Source organism: Pteronotus mesoamericanus, unplaced genomic scaffold (assembly GCF_021234165.1).
Source record: "Pteronotus mesoamericanus isolate MK-2021 breed Mesoamerican mustached bat unplaced genomic scaffold, CSHL_Meso_final contig_22, whole genome shotgun sequence".
Taxonomy (NCBI): Eukaryota; Metazoa; Chordata; class Mammalia; order Chiroptera; family Mormoopidae; genus Pteronotus; species Pteronotus mesoamericanus.
In genome coordinates, this window is record NW_026555090.1 from 7,269,277 (window position 1) to 7,287,480 (window position 18,204).

General features: G+C 45.1%; 1 protein-coding gene across 2 annotated transcripts in view; it reads right to left on the reverse strand.

Annotated features, from left to right (window-relative positions):
* Positions 1–18,204, reverse strand: part of DNAH9 (dynein axonemal heavy chain 9) — a 301,438-nt gene that overhangs the window by 151,005 nt on the left and 132,229 nt on the right. For both annotated transcript variants that reach the window (XM_054571228.1, XM_054571229.1), the window contains exons 32-36: positions 15,234–15,444; positions 10,685–10,812; positions 8,646–8,754; positions 7,295–7,442; positions 2,078–2,252 (exon numbers count right to left, since the gene is read on the reverse strand). In XM_054571228.1, the coding sequence (XP_054427203.1) occupies positions 2,078–2,252; positions 7,295–7,442; positions 8,646–8,754; positions 10,685–10,812; positions 15,234–15,444 (771 nt within the window). The remainder of the gene's footprint in view (positions 1–2,077; positions 2,253–7,294; positions 7,443–8,645; positions 8,755–10,684; positions 10,813–15,233; positions 15,445–18,204) is intronic.

Here is an 18,204-nt window from a genome sequence, read left to right on the forward strand (position 1 = left end):
GCAGGTCACTTCCTGCGATTTCTGGGAAGCACTTATACAGCCCTCCCCCTGCCCCATTACTATTCTCGGGCTTTCTACTCAGTATGGGTTGTGTTTGCGTTTCTGCTTTGCTTTTTAAATGCAAGCCCCATCGGCGTTAGTGATGAAAATGTCTTGGCCAACTTCTTACTTTTCCAAGGGGAGCATGGTTTTTGTTGTCAGGCGTGAATGCAGGAGAAGGGGTTTGGGTGTTCCCTGCTGCTAAAAGCTTTCTCCCTCGCCTCTCCCCATGTGCCGGCGGGGCTGCCTGCGGCCTCCAGGGCCCCGGAGCCTGCCTGCCAGGAGGGAGGCTTTCTCCCAGGCTTTTAAAGACCTGAGTGGATTTAAATTTTTCTCTACAGAGAAAGAAAAAATTGACCGGTAACTTTCTCTTGCCGCCCCACTGCTTTTCAGCACCAGCAGGGGAGAGAAGCCCCGCAGAGGTTGCCGTCTGACACTTCAGCAGCCAAATCACAGGCACTGCATTTGGCGGAAAGCAGTACCCTCTGCATTCTGCATCTCTGTGCATTTCAGCGAGGCCTCGTCCGTCCGTCCGTCCTGCCGGGCTCACTGCATCCTTGCCTCAAAGGGGAAATGCAAAGATGTCAAAGCTCCAAGGGCTGTGGATCAGACAGGATAACATTCTCTACTGTCCAATTCCAGCCTGTGCTTCCTCCTGCCCGCGGAGCTCTGCCCTGTCCCATTGGCATTGAGCCGTGGAGAGGGGGAGGGAGAAACGCCCAGTCCCCAGGGCCTGTGAGGATTGCTTTCTGAATCTGAGCACGAAGGAACCTGTTAGGAGGGGACGGGAGGTGGTATGGATGTTACAGCCAGAGCCTGGGAAGATAGAAAATAAATTAATTCTTAATTCTTCCAGCTCACCTCCATTTTGCATACTTAGAATATGGCTTTGCCCTGGGAGGCTGAAACTTTTTACCTCTCTGCTCAGCAAAGCCTCCGATCAACCCAGGTTGGAAAGAGTAAATCCTAGCGCTGCAGCGTCTGCAGCTTGGTTTAATGCCCTGTTGTGAGAGAGGCTCCAGGTACTTACAATGAAAAGGAATACTTATATTCAGTTTCGAAATAATCAAAATCTGAGTATTTTGGAGAATATTAATAATAAGCTCATATGTGGGTCAACTCCATTCTAAGTGCTTAGCCCGCACTTACGTTGGGCAATTAATATTTAATCCTCACAACCACCCTCACTCTCACCGCACTCTTCTCCTTTGTACACATGGGCAGAATAAGGTAGAGAGAGGTAAGTGACTTGCCAGTGCCCCCTAGATAGTAAGTGGTAGAGTTACCATTCAAATCTAGAGTCTGTGTTCTTAACCTCTAATGACACGCCTAACAGCTAGAGTCAGCTGTAAAACACTAATCTGCATAATTCTGAATATGTTGTTTCTAGATAAAGTCCTTTTTATTTGGAGGAAACTGAGGAAAAAGCAAGGCTGGGAATGCAGGAAGTTTTAGGGACCAGGATGCCAAGATACGCCAAGCCAGCACCCCCTCCCCAGAGAGCATGAAGCTACCGTGGCCAGTACCACGGGCTAGATACCGCCCTCGTTCAGTCCAGCCTTCTCTGAACAACTCTGCCTTTCGGGGCATGGGGTCGGGATGGGTTAAGCTGGCCTGGTAAAGAGGAGTGGTGCCTGCTTGTTCTGGAAGGTATTTAGAAGGCGAAAGAGATCCTTCCTACTCGAGCTTCTACAGAACAATATCATTTTGCCTATGAAACACACATCACTGTTAAAAGGACTGTGCTTGCGCCTCTGCTTGTTCAAACTCTAACACCACAGCTCTCCATGCAGCCCGGAACACGGCCACTAACTCGAAAAGCAGAGCGCCAAATACATTCCAATCTCGTGTCTCGCATCATAGGGCCCTTCTGTGGGGACTGATGTCTTTAACAGAGCGGTGGTAGATATCTGCACAGTCTGATGCTTTCATGTTAATTCTGACATTTAGCTCTCCTATTTTTCACATCTTTGCTGGAAGTCCAGTTTTTGCCACGGTGGACTTGAATGTGAGTGTCAAGCTCAATACATCCTCTTACCTGATCTTGGATCATCGCTCCGCCAAAAGCCCAGATGGCAGCAAACACAAAATAAAGCTCATAGGTCTCCTTGGGGCAGTCTGCTGGGATGTTCTCCTTGGTCAGAAGACACTCGAGAAGGTGGCACAGCGTCTGAACCATGCTCTGCTCTGGGACTGGAATTATCCTCTTAAATCTGCAGAGAGAGACCGGTATGTTCTGAAACACTGGGTTTCCAATCCCAGAGGCACTGTTGGATAGCTGTGGACCCTGCTTGGGTTTGATGGACTCATGATCTGTCAAGGGAATCCAGAGGAATGGGGTGCTACTTGACCCTTTATTGGCATCAGCTGTTTGGGGGTCAGCTCGCTTTGGAAAGAGGTAGGGCCCAGAGTGTCCCTGGGAAGCTTCCATTCCTGCGATACCCTCCCCCTCCTCCTCCCTTCTCTGAACATGGACGGTCCCTTCTCACTCCTTGGGAATGTCGGCAGCTGCAACCAAATGACTAGATATCTCAGTAGTTTCTCTCCTTTCACAGTTTCTTCAATTGTCAAAGCAGCAAAGTCAAGGTGGGTGTAACTCTGAGGTTCCATGACTTTGGCTCAGAGGAGTTCTATCAATTAAACACTTTGAAAACATTTTCTCTGGGGCCCGAGTCTGAGCTGGGGGGCAGAGTGGGCCAGGGTAGATGACTATTTCATACAATCACGATTGACTGGTTAGAGTTCCTCTTCCAAAAATGTACCTCTGTGACTTTGTCCTGGCCTGGTTTTGTACTTTTTTAAATCTTAGCTTTGGAGGGCTTGACTGAAAAGCAGATGTTAAGAGATGTGCAAAGGTGCCTCTATATCCAAGGGAGCAGGAGCACGTGTGTGCGCATACACACATGCGCACACCGACACTAACCCCACTGCGGGCGTTCACACTGCACACCGTGTGCCCACGCCCTTGACGCCTCCCGCATGCCCGCCCCCGCAGCCCTCCCGGTCGCCCAGGGGCAGGGCCCGCGGTGGTAAGATGAGCAGTGCCATCAACTGACACCTTAAAAGTCATTTCCTGGGCCTTGGAGTTTCATAGCATTCCGTTCTCTCTAGTGTTCTGTGTTCGTGCTTGTCTTGAATCTAGTCACAATCTTCACACGATGCTATGAAGTGGCCTAATCATCTATGCCAGCAAATTTTAACTGTGTCGCAAGAATTTTTAGAACATGCAATACCTGACTGTTTCGTCAGGGGGCGCTGACCTCATTTTTGTTAGATTGTCATGTAAAAAAATGACAACAGCCAACACAACAATAGGTGTCCAGTGTGAATGAATCAAAATGATACCTATTTTTTTTGTCAGATCAGCAAAAAAATATATATATATTTTTTGGTGTGCTGCGGAATTTTAGTAGTTAGTCTGTGTGTGCTGTGAGATGAAAAGGGCTGAAAATTGCTGGTCTAGGCATTACTTTCAGGAGTAATGAGGAACCTGAGTACTTAACAGGCTTTCCTTCATTTCATTGACACATACTTGTAACAATATCAGAATGGAACCGTCTCAGGCCCTGTTCTGGGTGAGGCACCAAGACAGAGAGGGGCCAACTGCTCTCAGATTTCAAACTGAGATCCCAGACAGCCATGTGCATCCCTGCCTCTCATCTCCTCCAGGGTGTAGAGGATTCAAGTGGGAGACGCCAGAGGGCTAGACATGAGCGTATAGGACTTCGGAGAGAGCTCTTGGCCTGCCAGGAGCGCTCCCTCTCCCACAGGGAAGGCAGGGTTTGCCCCGAGTGGGAGCTGGAGAATGAGGCTTTGACAAGGCTACTCTGGGGTGGCAAAGGACGTCCTGCCTGGGAAACTCTGAGGAGGCTTGTTCATCGCCGTTGGGCGTGGACAGGTGGCTGCCAGGGCAGCCTGTGTGCCAGGTTGCCAAGGCAAAGGAGGGGTGAGAATTTCCTGCAATCTGAGTGGGGCTACAGCATGTGGGGGCGTGTTAGATGCTGGCTAAGGGGCCCCCCGGAGGCGCTGGCATGCGGAGTGGATGAAGAGTGAGAATGGTAGGTGGAAGGATGGGGAGGCAGTGGCTTTAAGGAAAGGCCTCAGAGAGATCCCCAGGGATAAGAAGGGGCCCAAGGAACTCACGGAAACTTCTAAAGAGAAAGAGCCAGGTTTCCAAATCTGCCCCACTTGGGGGAACCAAGGCCCCAACTGTGGTTCCACTCAGTGATGAGACCTTTCCTGCTCCTTAGTCTCTTCTCTGTGTCTCTCTTCCACCCGGAGGGGCCAGAAAGTACAGCCGGGGAGCGGGGGCAGCTGTAGAGTAGGAAGAGGAGACAAGGACCGTCCCCTTTCCCACTGCAGGTAGAGCCCTTGAAGCGGCCCGAGCCATGGGACCCAGGGAGAAGCTTTCACTTTAAGTGGAGTTTTTTAAAAAAAATGTAAATGTGTGTGCACACGCGTGTGTATGGGGTGGGGGACGGGGGGGAAGAGAGAGAGAGAGAGAGGAGACATTGTGTGACTAGAAGTGATCGGATGCCTTTGTTACTGAAGAGTGACCAGAAAAGTCACCTAGATTTCCTCTAGGGGCAGGAGGGCCACCGGCCACGTAACATGGTTTCGAAGGAACAGCGGGAAACAAAGTGACTTTTGTGGACCCCGAGAAAGAAGACACCTAATAAGAAGGACTCCTGGTGGCTAACTGGGCCCAAATTTGAAAAACAGAGCCCAGCAGCCATTCCTGCACAGGGGGCTTCTCACACAAACTGCACTTCAGGGAGAACCTGTAGTGAACCGCCTCCCTCTGCGCTGCGTTTCTGCCACCGGAGCCAGCCCTTAGAAAGGTCTCCTGGAATCCTGTTTCAACCAATAGGACTGAGGCTTTCCTCACCCAACCGGAGCTGCATGGCTATATCCTATCAGCTTCCTCACCAACCCGATAGAGTGGTTCTATTTTGACCAATCAGGACAGTGCCTTTCGGACCACTCAAACTGCAAGGATTTGGAGTCCTCATTTGCATGAGGATGGACCAACCAGGGACCCGGGGGCCTGACTTCCACCTGTGTAAGTCAGCTCCGCTCTGGCTCAGAGAGCTCACTTCCCTCCAGCTGAGCTGAAACACCAAAGACATCTCGCCAGAGTCGGGTAAACCAGCACAAGCCAGAGCAGACCAGCACGGGGCAAAGCAGACTGGTAAGGCACAGAGCAGGCTGCCCAGCCAGAGCGAGGCCTCACAGCCAGGCTGGTTCACAGCTGTCCTCTTTCGCGGGTGAGCTGTTTGCACTGAAGGAAGTTTCCTCCTTCACCGTACCTCCTCTTGGGAATTCTTGTTGGCATTGAATAGGCACCAATGACCCTTGGTTGACACCTTCTAATCACCCATTGTGAGGATGGCTCATCCAATTGAAAAATTACAACATATTGACATCACATAGCTTCTAGTCCCAGGGCCACCTAAAGCGGGCCTTACAATAATGTGATGAATAAAATGAGGAGACTTTGAATACAGTGCCGGTTCCTAACTTAGCTGTGACACTGAGGGACCGTCATGGCACCTGGGCTCTCGTATCTGCAGGAGGGTTAGTCCCATTAGGAATGGTGGGAGAATTAGATGAAAAAACACACGGGGCAGGCCCCATAAGGGACAGCTATGCACTTTTCTGGATAACCGCAGGGTTCAGAGACTAGGCAACAGCTGTCTCTGCAGAGACTTAATACAGAGCCTTCGAAGCCTGTTTCAGAGGCTTGTGCATGCTCATGAGCACACATGTGTACACACACACACACATGCCCCCACACAAATTGACAAGAGTTTGGCTTCTCTTGTTCTGAACGCCCAGAGTGGGAGGCAGCCTAAGCTTTAGTTGGAGGATACGTTGGACAAGTGTCTCAGCAAAAGGTAAGGAACAGGGGTGTAATATTTCCCCCAAACCTTTCTCTACTGTGGCATTATAACTCCTTGCGGTCCCTGCCCATTGGCGACACTCAGCACTACTGTCCTTCCAGACACTGCCTGCTGCCAAGACTGCTTTCTGGCATCAGGACCCCGAGGCCATGGAGCCCACAGGCCACGAGGGGGATAAAGGCTTTGCAAAGGTTTATGAAAATGTTGAAGTTCAGAAAAATAATTATTGATGCCAAAATATAAAAATTACAAAGTCAAAATTAATAAATGTTTAAATATCTAAAAAATATGCCTCTGTGTAAACTACTCAATGGCAACCCAGTTTTGAGTTATATAGAAGTAATTGTCACTGTGGAGAATTTTGACAGCGTGTGGGCAGGGCATGTGAAATGAGAGCACCTCAGGCCCTGGCGTGGGAAGCCCCTCCTTGGCCCTGGTGAAGAGCTCTCCAGCCTGTGTGACAGATCGACCAATGAGGAGCCGAGGCTCACTTTGAGTGATGGGCTTAATTTCTGGGAAGAATAGTCCTGACCCTAGGTTGTTGAATCGTCAGGAACTGGGGATCTCTGAGTCACATTGCCTTCACAGCCCAGCCTCTGAGGGCTCAGCTTGGCTGAACTGCAGGGCCGGCGCCTGATTCAGAGGATGATGCATCAGCTGGCGAGAAAAGAGAGCATACAAGGACAACAGGTTCCAAACATTGGAACCGCTCTCTGCAGACACATAGTATTCTTGCTATAATAAGCATACTTTTGATTAACAGTAATTAGTCTCTGGATTAGGTGATAAGTGGTCAGGGCGTGCTGCTTTTATTTTTGCAAACCCATGAGGGGAAAAGGGAACTCAGTGTCCAGAGGGGCAGGTTCGGTCAAATGATGAACTATACCCGATTCTGCATTATCTGGGCCATGAACGTATACAGCCAGAAACAGGAAGTAAGCCCCACATGTCACCAACAGGTGTCATCTTCACCTCTAGGTCTGTTGATCTGGCCTGAAGGAGGGCCAACTACATACCTTGCAAAGTGAAGGGTCCCAGAAGTGTTATCTGATATTGCAGCTTTCAGCCTCCTTCAAATACACCCCTGTGGCGCTCACAAATGGCACTTAAAATCTTCCCTCTCCCCACTCATTTCGCCCACTCATCTCACTTCCTGCCTGAACGGACGAGAGGCTCCCATGGCCACTCTGATGTGTATTTCCCTTTGCCATCTGCCGTGCCCGGAGGGGGATGCTCTAGAGACATCTGACTTCAAGGACAGGACAGAATGAACGTCCATGGGACATAAGGTGGGAGCCAACAGGCTTTTCATTGCTGCTTTAACTTGCTACCTTCCGTATCCCTTGGCCTACCTGGTGCGGAGTGTGTCCAAACAGGCTGGGAGGTACTTGTCAAACAGAATGGCTAAGTTGGCTCTCTCTGTCTGGATGTCCCTCTTGTCAATCCAGCTGCTGACGGGAGGGCTCCATCCCAGGTCTGCCGGGTTGATATACAGGATCCCTGGGGGCGCAGGGAATATTGTTCAATGAATTTCCCCCAAATGTCAGTATATTCTCCACCCCAGAGAGTTCTTTTATTTGTTTAGAAAATACACAGAAGACTGGACTTAAAAATAACAGAGATCTGGCCAAGGCCTGGGGGGTCAAATCGGTTTGCTGTGGGGCAGCCCCGACGGGCTGACATTAGCCAATGGAAAGCAGAGTTAGGAAGGGCCCTGAGGCCAAGTCTAGGCTCAGGAGAAAAGAGGGCTGGGACTGATGGGGACAGTGGTCATGGGGTAGAAATGTAGAGCAGATTGAATGGTGGCCTCAAGAGGATGTGTCCACGTTCTAATCCCTAGAACCTGTGAACGTGGCCTTGTTTGGAAAAACAGCCTATGCTGATGGAACTGAGTTATGGATCTTGTGATGAGATCACTCTGGATTATCTGAATGGGACACTTATAAGTGTCCTTACAGGAGCCAGAGGAGGAAGGACGCGCAGAGGAGAAGGCCTTATGCAGATGGAGGTAGAGGTTGGAGTCATGGGGCTATGCTCCAGGGAATCCCTACGCTGGGAGATGCACGGAAGGGTTCTCCCCTAGAAGGCGGGCACTTTGACTTCCAGTGTTGGACTTTCAAATCTGTGAGAGAATAAATTTCTGTTGTTTTAAAAGCCACCAGGTTTATGGTAATTTATTAAGGCAGCCCTAGGGAACAAACGCAGAGTATGAGAGAGAGTTTCCTGGGCGTGTGTTTTCCCACCTCAGCACAGGCCGTTGAAAGAGAATCTGATATTATGGTAGATCAAACAAGCGCTCTTTATCCCCTAATCTCTGCTGAAAATTTGGTTAAGGTAGGAGCTGTGTATCCACCAGGATGTAGTAAGAAGGGCAGTGCTTGGTGATCTCTGTCGGCATGGAAGCTAAAAGCAGCCTAATTTGAGGCACTTCAGCCAGAGGACAGTGTTCAGCTCAGGACACTGTCACTCCCCTTCCCATTGCCATGAAATTTCTTAATGAAGAAAATCACATGGGCCTGGCATTGGCACACTTGTCATTCTCGTGGATGTGGATTAAGACTGCAAATTAGGCCAGAGTTGTGGATGATGGGTGTCCGGCTCCTGTTTGGAGTCTCCCTCAGAGCCAGCAACATCCTGTGTAACCCTAGAGGCACCTATTTTCAGGGTTTTTGTTGTTGTTGTTTTTCCTTTCTTAGGCCATACCTGCTCTGGAGACGGTGGCTGGCGTGGCCGTGCGCAGGTGGCTGATCTCAAAGAGGAGCCTCATTGTAGGGTTCAGGGGGATCCTCTCGTTGCTTGCCAGCGTCAACACCTGCAGACAACGGCAAGGACCATCAGATGGGAAGGAGGATGCACAGCCACGTGCTGGAGATTTGACTGGTTTCTCCTGGTGGGGACTATGAATGATTATTTTCTCCTTTGTGATTATGGTTGACTGTTGAACAACACAAGGGTTAGGGGTGCCAATGGGCCACACAGTCGAAAAGCTGCATGTAATTTAAGTCAGCATCCCATATATTCAGGTTCCCAACTGCCAGTAAGCCCTTAAACAAGGAGGGTCTGACCCGAGCAGGTCAATTGAAAAGCCATCGTACAGGTGCACCTGCGCAGTTCAAACCTGTGTTTGTTCAAAGGTCAAGTGTATTACTATTTTCTGCAACAATACTCTCTCCTCTTATATCCCCTCTACCCCCATCCCTCTGTGTGTGTGTGTGTGTGTGTGTGTGTGGTGTGTGTGTGTGTGTGTGTCTGTGTATTGAATCAGGAAAACAGTTATCACAAAAGTTTAAATTAATGTCAATGATTCAAACGAACTAAGCCATACTGGAATAATATTATTAAAGGACAAAGCTTAGGCTTCATATTACTACTGCTTTTTTAAAAGTAGTCCCCTGGGAGAGTGTACATTTATTCTTATGAGTCTGTAAATGTTGAGGCCATCATAACACTTATAATAGGATGGGCTTTCTGAACAAGTTTAGAAGCAGCTACCAGCTTAACAGCCACTTTATTGGCATTCAGTTGGGTTTGTTTTTTTTAAGAAGAGACGTTTTTAAATTTCATGTAAATTTGGATTCTCTATTATATAAATATTTATTTATTTGTTTATTTATCTATGAGCATTCCTATTGGCTTTTTTGTTATTTTTCATTGTTTATAAAAATAAAATATATTCTCCATGAGTCAAGATTTGTCACCACTGAGGGTGTTTGATAGGCTTAGTTTCTGATCCTCAGGTACCTTATTTATTAAAAAGGAGAAAAGTAATAAAGATTTAATAGATGACTTAAGACTCCTTTAAACTCTAATAATCTATGTGTAGGAGATAGTGAGGGAAATGATAACAACGCTGAAAATGGTGAGAGAGATGGCAGTGCCGTTCAAGTAAGTGAAAGTTGCCCATTTGGATGAATCCATTCTTAGATGTCTTTTGAAGACGTGAAATAAATGAGCTCAGAGTCTTGCAGTGGTATCTGCACTTCCACATTCATGAAGGTCATTAGTTACAATAGCCGAGTTACGGCAATGACCCAAGTGTCCATCAGTGGGTAAATGGTGAGAAGATGAGGCATGCGTATATATAAAATGAAATATTATTCAGCCATGAAAATAAGAAAACCCTGCCATTTGTGACAACATGGATGGACTGGGAGAGACTTTGTTAACAGAAATAAGTCAGACAGAGAAAGACAAGTACCATATGACGTCACGTATAGTGGAATTAAAAAAAAAAACCTCATAGAGAGTGGATCGGTGCTTGTGGGGATGGGTGGAGTGGGGTGGGTGGAGGAAGTGGGTGTAGGACTCAAAGGGTGCAAACTCCTAGTGAGAGAATGAATCATTCTGAGGACGTGATGCGCAGCATGGTGACCACAGTTAACAATATTGTGTTGTCTACTTGGATGATGGTGAGAGAGTAGATCTTGAATGTTCTCACCACACACATACACACACAGGTAATCATGTGAGGTGATGGAAGTGTTCACTAACCTTATTATGGTAATTATTTTGCAATACATGTGTACTTTAAATCACCATGTTGTACACTTTAGACTTGCACAATGTTATATGTCAATTATATCTCAGTAAAGCTGGAGAACTTTTACAAATGAAGATAGCAGTTGCAATTCCTTCCTCAGGATCAGTCCTTGTGTGGAATCAAGATTTCCAAAGGTGCCTGGGGGGCTAGTTTCACAGATGGTTAGCGATGACCTGGGGATCACCTTTCTCCCTTTTGATACCTTGTTGTCGTCCATGACCGTGTTCAGAGACTCGATCCACATTGGATCTATGTCGCCATCCAATAAAATCCACTTGGGCCCATCATGGGCGATGTTGGCAAGCTCCCGCATGATGGAAGAGAACAGTCCTGGAAGGAACCACGGATGCCTTATTTTCCATTTCACCGTAAATCTTTTGTTCTCTCTCAACAAAGCCTGTCCTTATTGTTACAACATTCAGAGGAGGTGTAGGTGGAAACACAGGTCAGACAGAACTGGTTTTGTATTCTATTCCACCAAATCTTTAACAGCGCCCAGGGTGCTGCTCTGTGCTCCAGTTTGACTCTTTGTTAAGAACAACAACAAAACCTGATGGAACTGGCTTTTTAAGTGATAAGAGACCCAGTTAGTCATTTCAGCAGGAAAGTATAACATGATGGAATTACATAAAACCTTTTTAGGAATGTTTCCATCCTTTGTAATTGCAGCCTGGAAAAATCTCCCAAATGCAGGCTTTGCGAGAAGGCCCAGTGTGATTCTAACTGGCATTACACGAGATTTATGTCTTTTCTGGATAGAACTGACTTTTATGATACTAAGCTTTCTCAATGAATAAATGGCATGTCTTTTCATTTATTCATATATTGTTTTATGTTCCTTAATAATTTTTATAGCATTTTCAATACATCTCTTAGGCCAAATCTATTCCTAAACATATAGTTTTTACTGCTACTGTACATGAGATTTTTTTTCTGTATTTCCATTTTTAACTGGCTACTGTTAGAATAAAGAAAAGCTACCAAATTTTGTGTGTTTATTTTATAACTAGTTACCTTTAATACATTTTCTTATTCATTCTAGTGATTTTCCAGTAACACTTCTTGAGTTTTTTAGGTATAAAGTTGTATAATCAATAAAAAGTGAATTTTCTCCTTTCCCCTAATTTATACCAAGCATTTCATTTTCTTGTCTACTGCATTTTCCAGAACCTCAACAAGCAATGCTGAATGTTGATTATAGGTCTCCCTGACATATAGTTGATTTTAATAAAAATGGCTTTAGTTTTTCATCATTAAGAATGCTTTCTTTTTCCTTTTGACTCTAGTAAAGAATATTTTTCATATTTCAGGGATTTCCTTCTATTCTTGTTTTACTTAGAACTTTAAAAATTAGGAATAGTTATTGAATTTTTAGCATCTATTGATTAATCAAATAATTTTCTCTTTTAATTTGTTAGTTATTTATATTAATACTTAAAAAATAACTTATCTATCCTCATAGTCCTGGTGTAGATTCTACGTGGTCAAAATGCATTATTCTTTTTAGATACTGCTGGATTTTATTTATTGATATTTTATTTACTGATATTTTATTAAGACTTTCCAAATCTACATTAATAAATGAAATTGGGTTATTGTTTTGGTTCTATATAAAGGTTGATTTCAAGAGTTTCTGACTCCGTAAAATAAATTGAGAGGTGATTTTTAAAAAGTGACTTAGAATGTTTTTGTTCTGCTGTTATTTTTAAGTTTCCTTTTTATTAGTTTACTTGTTTCTACTTCTTATTGAGTAAATTTAGTTAATTTATATTTTGCTAGGAGATCATCCATTTCTTCTAGTTTTTCAAATGTGTCATGTGCGCTCTTCTATTTTAATCTTTTCTATATCTACTGTTACATCTTCTTTCTATGTAATTCCTAACTTAATACTTTTACTCTTTTTTTCCCATTAATCATGCTTACAATAAACTTATTTGTCTTTACAAAGAACCAACATTTATAATTTTTCATCCTTACTATGATTTATTTTTTTTGGTTCCTTCCTACTAATTTTCAGCTTTTATCTTTATTAGTTTTTTGTCCCCAGTTTTTTCCAGGTTTAGCTTATTATCCTGGGGCAATTTCTCAGGACGGAATGCCAGCTCATCCCCAGCACACTTTCTGTGGTAACAGCCAAGATGTCCCCCTTGCTGGCTTCAGGCATGTCCCAGGGGTTCCATGCAAAGTCGTCTTCCTGTTATTGCTTCCTGGAAGGATTGCAATTTAATTTTCTACTTAATCCAGGGGTTAATTGAACATTTCTTAATTTGAAAAGAATAAAATTATTTTTGATAATTTTCTTGCTATTTGTTTCCAGTTCCATTGCATTATTATCAGAGAATGTAGCCTGAAAGTCGATATTTTTGAATTCACTATAACTTCTTCTGTGGCCAACCAAATTTTTAATTTTTAAAAATGTTCCATGAACTAACCTGGAAAGGAACATTTTCTATCTATAAGATGCAAAGTTTTATAATTATGTATTATATTGAATTTGGTGATGCATTTCCTAATTCTTCTATGTTTATACTCATTTTCCTGTTTACTGGGTGTCTAATTTTGAAAAAAGTATATTGATCCAGCTGACTTTATTTCTATTTTTAACAAGTTTTTCTAAAATATTTAAGAGGGTATATTCCATTTATTTGAAAGTTCTCTTGTTTAATAAACACAGGTTTGTGATTCTTACAAATCTTTGTCAATTTCTCCATATTTAACCATAAGTTAAAATTCCAACACCACTTAAATTTGAATTATTTTATATAAGTTCAGATTTAATATAGAATAAGAAATGCCTGAGACTAGCCAAGCAAAGTACAAAAATACATTGAGGAAGAACGTACCTCAATAGATATTAAAATGTTATAAAATAATTGGAGGCAAAATAGAATTACATCAGCATAGGATTAGGTAAATAGGCAGGTGGAGCAGAACAGAAGACTGAAAATCAGATCTCAGCATATGAGACGAGCTGGGGCTTAGATTGAAAGAGAAAAGACAGATCACTTCATAAATGGGGCTGGCACGTTCAGTCATCCATCTGGGAGGAAATAAAGTTGATTCTCTACCTCACCTCGTACTAAGCCCCAGAATAAATTCCAGATGGATAAAAAATATGAATGTAGAAAGCCTTTAGGAACAAGTTGATGATCCTATCTCTATAGCCAAAAGTTGGAGAGAGTCATAAACTAAACAGGAATGCCAGGTACTAAAAGGACTAGAGAGACATAATTTCCTTTTTTAAAAGATGCACGGTCCGGGGAGAAGGCCATGGGCAGGTGGAGGCAAACTCTGACGTGATGCCTCAACAAGCTGTCAAGGGTGTTAAGGGCTGCTGGCAACTGCTGGAAGCCAGGGCGGGTTCTTCCAGAGCCTTCAGTGGGCAGGCGGTTTAGGGTGTGGCTTCCAGAACTGTAAGAAATTAGGTGTCTGTATCTGGAGCTAAAAATAAATAAAAATAAAAAGCACATGGCCAATGTGCCATGAGGTATCTATAAACGAATGGTACACAGGGAAAAGCCAGTAGCAACGCCTATAACAGATACATAAAGAACTCCTACAAAGAAATAATGAGGGAAAATAAAATCATACAGGAGCTAATTACTAACACCAATAAGGAGGAAAAGAAGCTAAACCCCATTAATAGTCAATGAAATAAAAATTAGAGAGGCAGCTCATTAAATCATCTTATTTTTGACTTCTGATAGAAGGTCCTAAATGAGAGGAATCCAGACAGTTTGGTCCTGATGCAGATTATGTGGAGGGAGGTGAGATATCCTCTTTCCAGGAGCTACATCAGTTTTAGAAAGAGGCTGGGTCCCTATTGGGTCATAGGGGTTTTTCTCCATTTTTTTTTTCCTGCTCTCTGTCAGTGACAGGAGATATGTACTTTCCAACATGTACTTTCCAACATGTACATGTAGCTTTTTTTTTAATCCTCACCAGAGGACATACTTATAGAATTTAGAGAGAGGAGAAGAGGGAGAGATGGAGAGAAACATTGACGTGAGAGGGAGATCAAATGCACCGCAGTGGGGGACCAAACCTGCAACCCAGGCCTGTGACCTGACCTGGAATCGAACTCAACGACCTTTCAGTTTATAAGACCACGCTCCAACCAGCTGAGCCACACCACCCAAGGCTGTATCTGTGATTTTTAATTCTTTGAAGGTGATGCTGAGGTCAGCACTGAGTGGACATGGGTTTGGGACCTTCTGAATGGCTGTCGAAGGGACCTCGGTTGTAGGACCCTTCCAGGATGAGTGACAGGAACATCGCTGGGCCTGGCCCAGGCAGGCCCCTGCAGCAGCTCCCGCATCCGCCCTGGGCAGTGCTCACAGGGCGGGTGCCCCCTGTGTGATGCTAGACTGCGCCGTTCATTTAGGAATGAGCAGGCACTGCCCACCCCACTCATGCCTTAAACCACCGCCCGGCAGCGCAGAGACCGCGTGACTCGTGCTCCAGCCTCGCTGAGCTACAGCGCAACGCCTGCCCCGGCCGATCCTCTTTCAGTGCCCTCTCTCAAGGGACAGCTGGACGTCTCCCAGGAAAGAACGGCTGAGGGGCTGTGGCTTCCCTCCAAGCCAAAATCGGTTTCTTCCTCTCTTTAATCCTTTTCACCTCCTTCTCCCATCCCGAACAGGTGAGTGCCATGTCCTCTCCTCTGCAGTTCACCCACTAGAGAGGTCCAAGGCTGCCCAGGGGAAGCTGAGGGCAGCAGCAGCTGTCTTCTAGGACTAGCCCTCTCTTACCATCCTTCCACTCTCGTGTGGCCGGGTTGATGATGCCAAAGAGCTCATCGTTAGTCACTGCTTTGGGATTGAGGTCAGTCCAGATGGGGCGGCGCTTCATGATCTGATAGGTCTTGTGCAAGGACCTCAGCACCTGAGACTTGCCGGCACCAGCGCTGCCCACCACGAACACCGAGTGCCGCACCGCCAGGAGCTCCTCCAGCTGGACCACCTGGGGAGACAGGAGATTCAGCCCGAGACCAACCCGTCTCTCCCCTGCATGCCAACTGCTCTTCTGCCAGCCGGGCTGGTGTCTGAAGTGACACCTCACGTAAACAGAAGAAGGGTTACTCATCTCAAGATATGAGGGGGTTCTAAATGGATGGGCAATGTGATTCATTTATTCACATATTCACCATTCAGTCATTTAATTATTAGCCAACAACTGAGTGCTAGAGAGTATTTCGGTGAAAGGAGATTCAGAGATAACTCTTCTGCCCTCCATGATCTCATAGTGTGATGGAGAAGCAAGTCACGCTGACAAATTACTTTTGTAAAGTGATAAGCATTACAGTAGAGGTATTTATAAAGCGCTATGGGAACAGAGAGGAGGGAACAATGGATTTTGTAAAAATAAAGGGAACAAAAAAGTCTTCGCAGAGGAGCAGGCATTGAACTGGGGCTTCAGGGGTGAGTAGGCGTTTCCCGAAACAATGAACAGGAAGGATGCTCCAGGCAGAGGGAAGAGCATGAAGGTTAGTGGCGTGGCAGAGCATGACGTGGCCGTCCACAGTCTGATGGACGCTGGAGTCAAGGGGCCCCGGGGAAAGCGGCAGCACCGACCACGCCTTTGCTCCCCGTCTCGCTCGCCCCCGGGCTCACCGGCCCCGCTGCTGCAGCGCACGTACTGGAATGGAAATTGGATCACGTCGCGGCCATCACTCTGTCCCTTCCGTGGATCTCCACAGCTTTGGGGATGAAATCCCACATCCTTAGACTGACTTACAGTCTGACCCAAACCAGTCTCCAGTCTTGTCTCTCATCCTCCAACATGCAAATTCCAGGTACGTAAATTCTTGGAGTTCTTTAGGACGCTCTTTCCTGTGTCTACGCCTCTTAACATATCGTGCCTTCCATTCGGAAGTTATCCTTTCTCCCGCCTTTCTCTGGCCAGACCCTCCACACCCCTTAGTTTAGGGTAGGTGTCTCATACCTACATCCTTTATCTTAATACTTATCAATATTGCATCGATTACTTTGGTGTCTCCCTGTTAGATATTTGGCTTCTTGAAAGCAGGCAGGACTGGGCTTCTTACCTCTCTATTGCAATGTCTAGCAGAAATGTTGGCACATACTAAGTGCTGAAAAAATATTTGCTGAAAATGTGAAGGATGGTTGGAAAGGTTGGATGGGCCCTATTATAAAAGGTCTTGTGTGTCATGAGCTAAAATATTTGAACTTTATTGTAGATCGAATTTCTTGACTTTGCACTATAAGATCCTTACGAGCAGGGAAAAGTAAACTAAAGTGGAAATGTACTAAATATTGATAGGGAAATGGAACAATAAAAAATTTTCCCCATGCATTTGATTTATTCTGTATTTTAAAAAATGATAAGTAATAACTCCTATATTTTTTAAAAAATTTAAGTGATACAGGTGTTAAATTCTAAGTGGTGGTGGGAAAACGGAGACAAATGTATCTGAATTAAAAAAAAAATAACTGTATAACCAGGGAATCAGAAGGAAAGTGGTACTTCTAAGCTCAATATGAAGATAGCAGATAAATGGTTGTTTGGTGGAGCAGGATGATTAGTTTCCATTATGGCTGGATAATTTTTTGAGATATTAATTTATGTTTTTCACACCATCAATATTTTCCCTTTCTCTTTCGCAAACCATTGCTAGGCCTCTGGTTCAGGGCCCCAAAGCACCCACAGGGCAGGCTCAATCTTGGCTCTTGTTTTCATCCCTCAAAGCCTTAGTGCAAGATCGTCCCAGGAGGGATGAGGTGATCAGCCAGGAAGAGCCTCTGAGGGGCTGACATCTAGTCTAACATCCAGATGGAAGCAGCTGGCCTGGTGAAGACCGGCGGGAAGAGCATCCCAGGCAGAGCGTGCAAAGGCCTGGAGTCCAGCGGCAAACTCGGAGAGCACAAAGAACGGAAGAGAGAAAAGAAGAGCGGTGTCGGATGAGGTAAAAGAGGTACGCAGGGGTCAGATACGCAGGAATTAGTAGTTGGAATTTTATTCAGACCCATTTGGAGGATTTGAGGCATGAAATTGACCTGAGGTCATTGCATTAAAGAAAGTGAAGGCAGGGAGAGGCAGCGAGAGGAGAAGATAGCAGTGGCGGTGGGGGCGGTGCTCCGGCTGCTGAGGGAATGGAGGCTGCGTCTAGTCCTGGATTTGTTTTTCATGAACAACTGATTCCCAGACCCTGGAAAGACTTAAAATCGCTTTCTAGTTCCATCAACTTATTTTTGTTCATTTCAACAACTTTATTGAGATATAATTTACGTACCATAAATTCATATTTTTGAAGTGTACAATCCAATGATTTTTTAGCATATTCATAGGATCGTACAAGCATCACTACTATTCAATTTGCGGACGTTTCATTACCACAAAAGGAGAGACCGTACCCATTAGCAGCCCCTCCCCTTCCCCCATTCCTACCTCAACCCTGTGCAACCTCTGATACACATTTTGCCTCTATAGATTTGCTTTTTTTTTTTGACATTTCCTACAAATGTATTCATAAAATATATGGTATTTTGTGAATGGCTTATTCCACTTATGATGCTTTCAAGGCTCCTCCAGGATACAGTGTGTGCCAGGACTACATTCTTCTTCATAGCTGAATAACATCCACTGTGTAAGCATACCGCATTTCTTTATTTATCAGCTGACAAATGGGTTATTTCCACCCAGTGACTGTTACAAATCCATCAGATGTTCAGAGTATTTTCCATAAAATAAATACGTAAATAT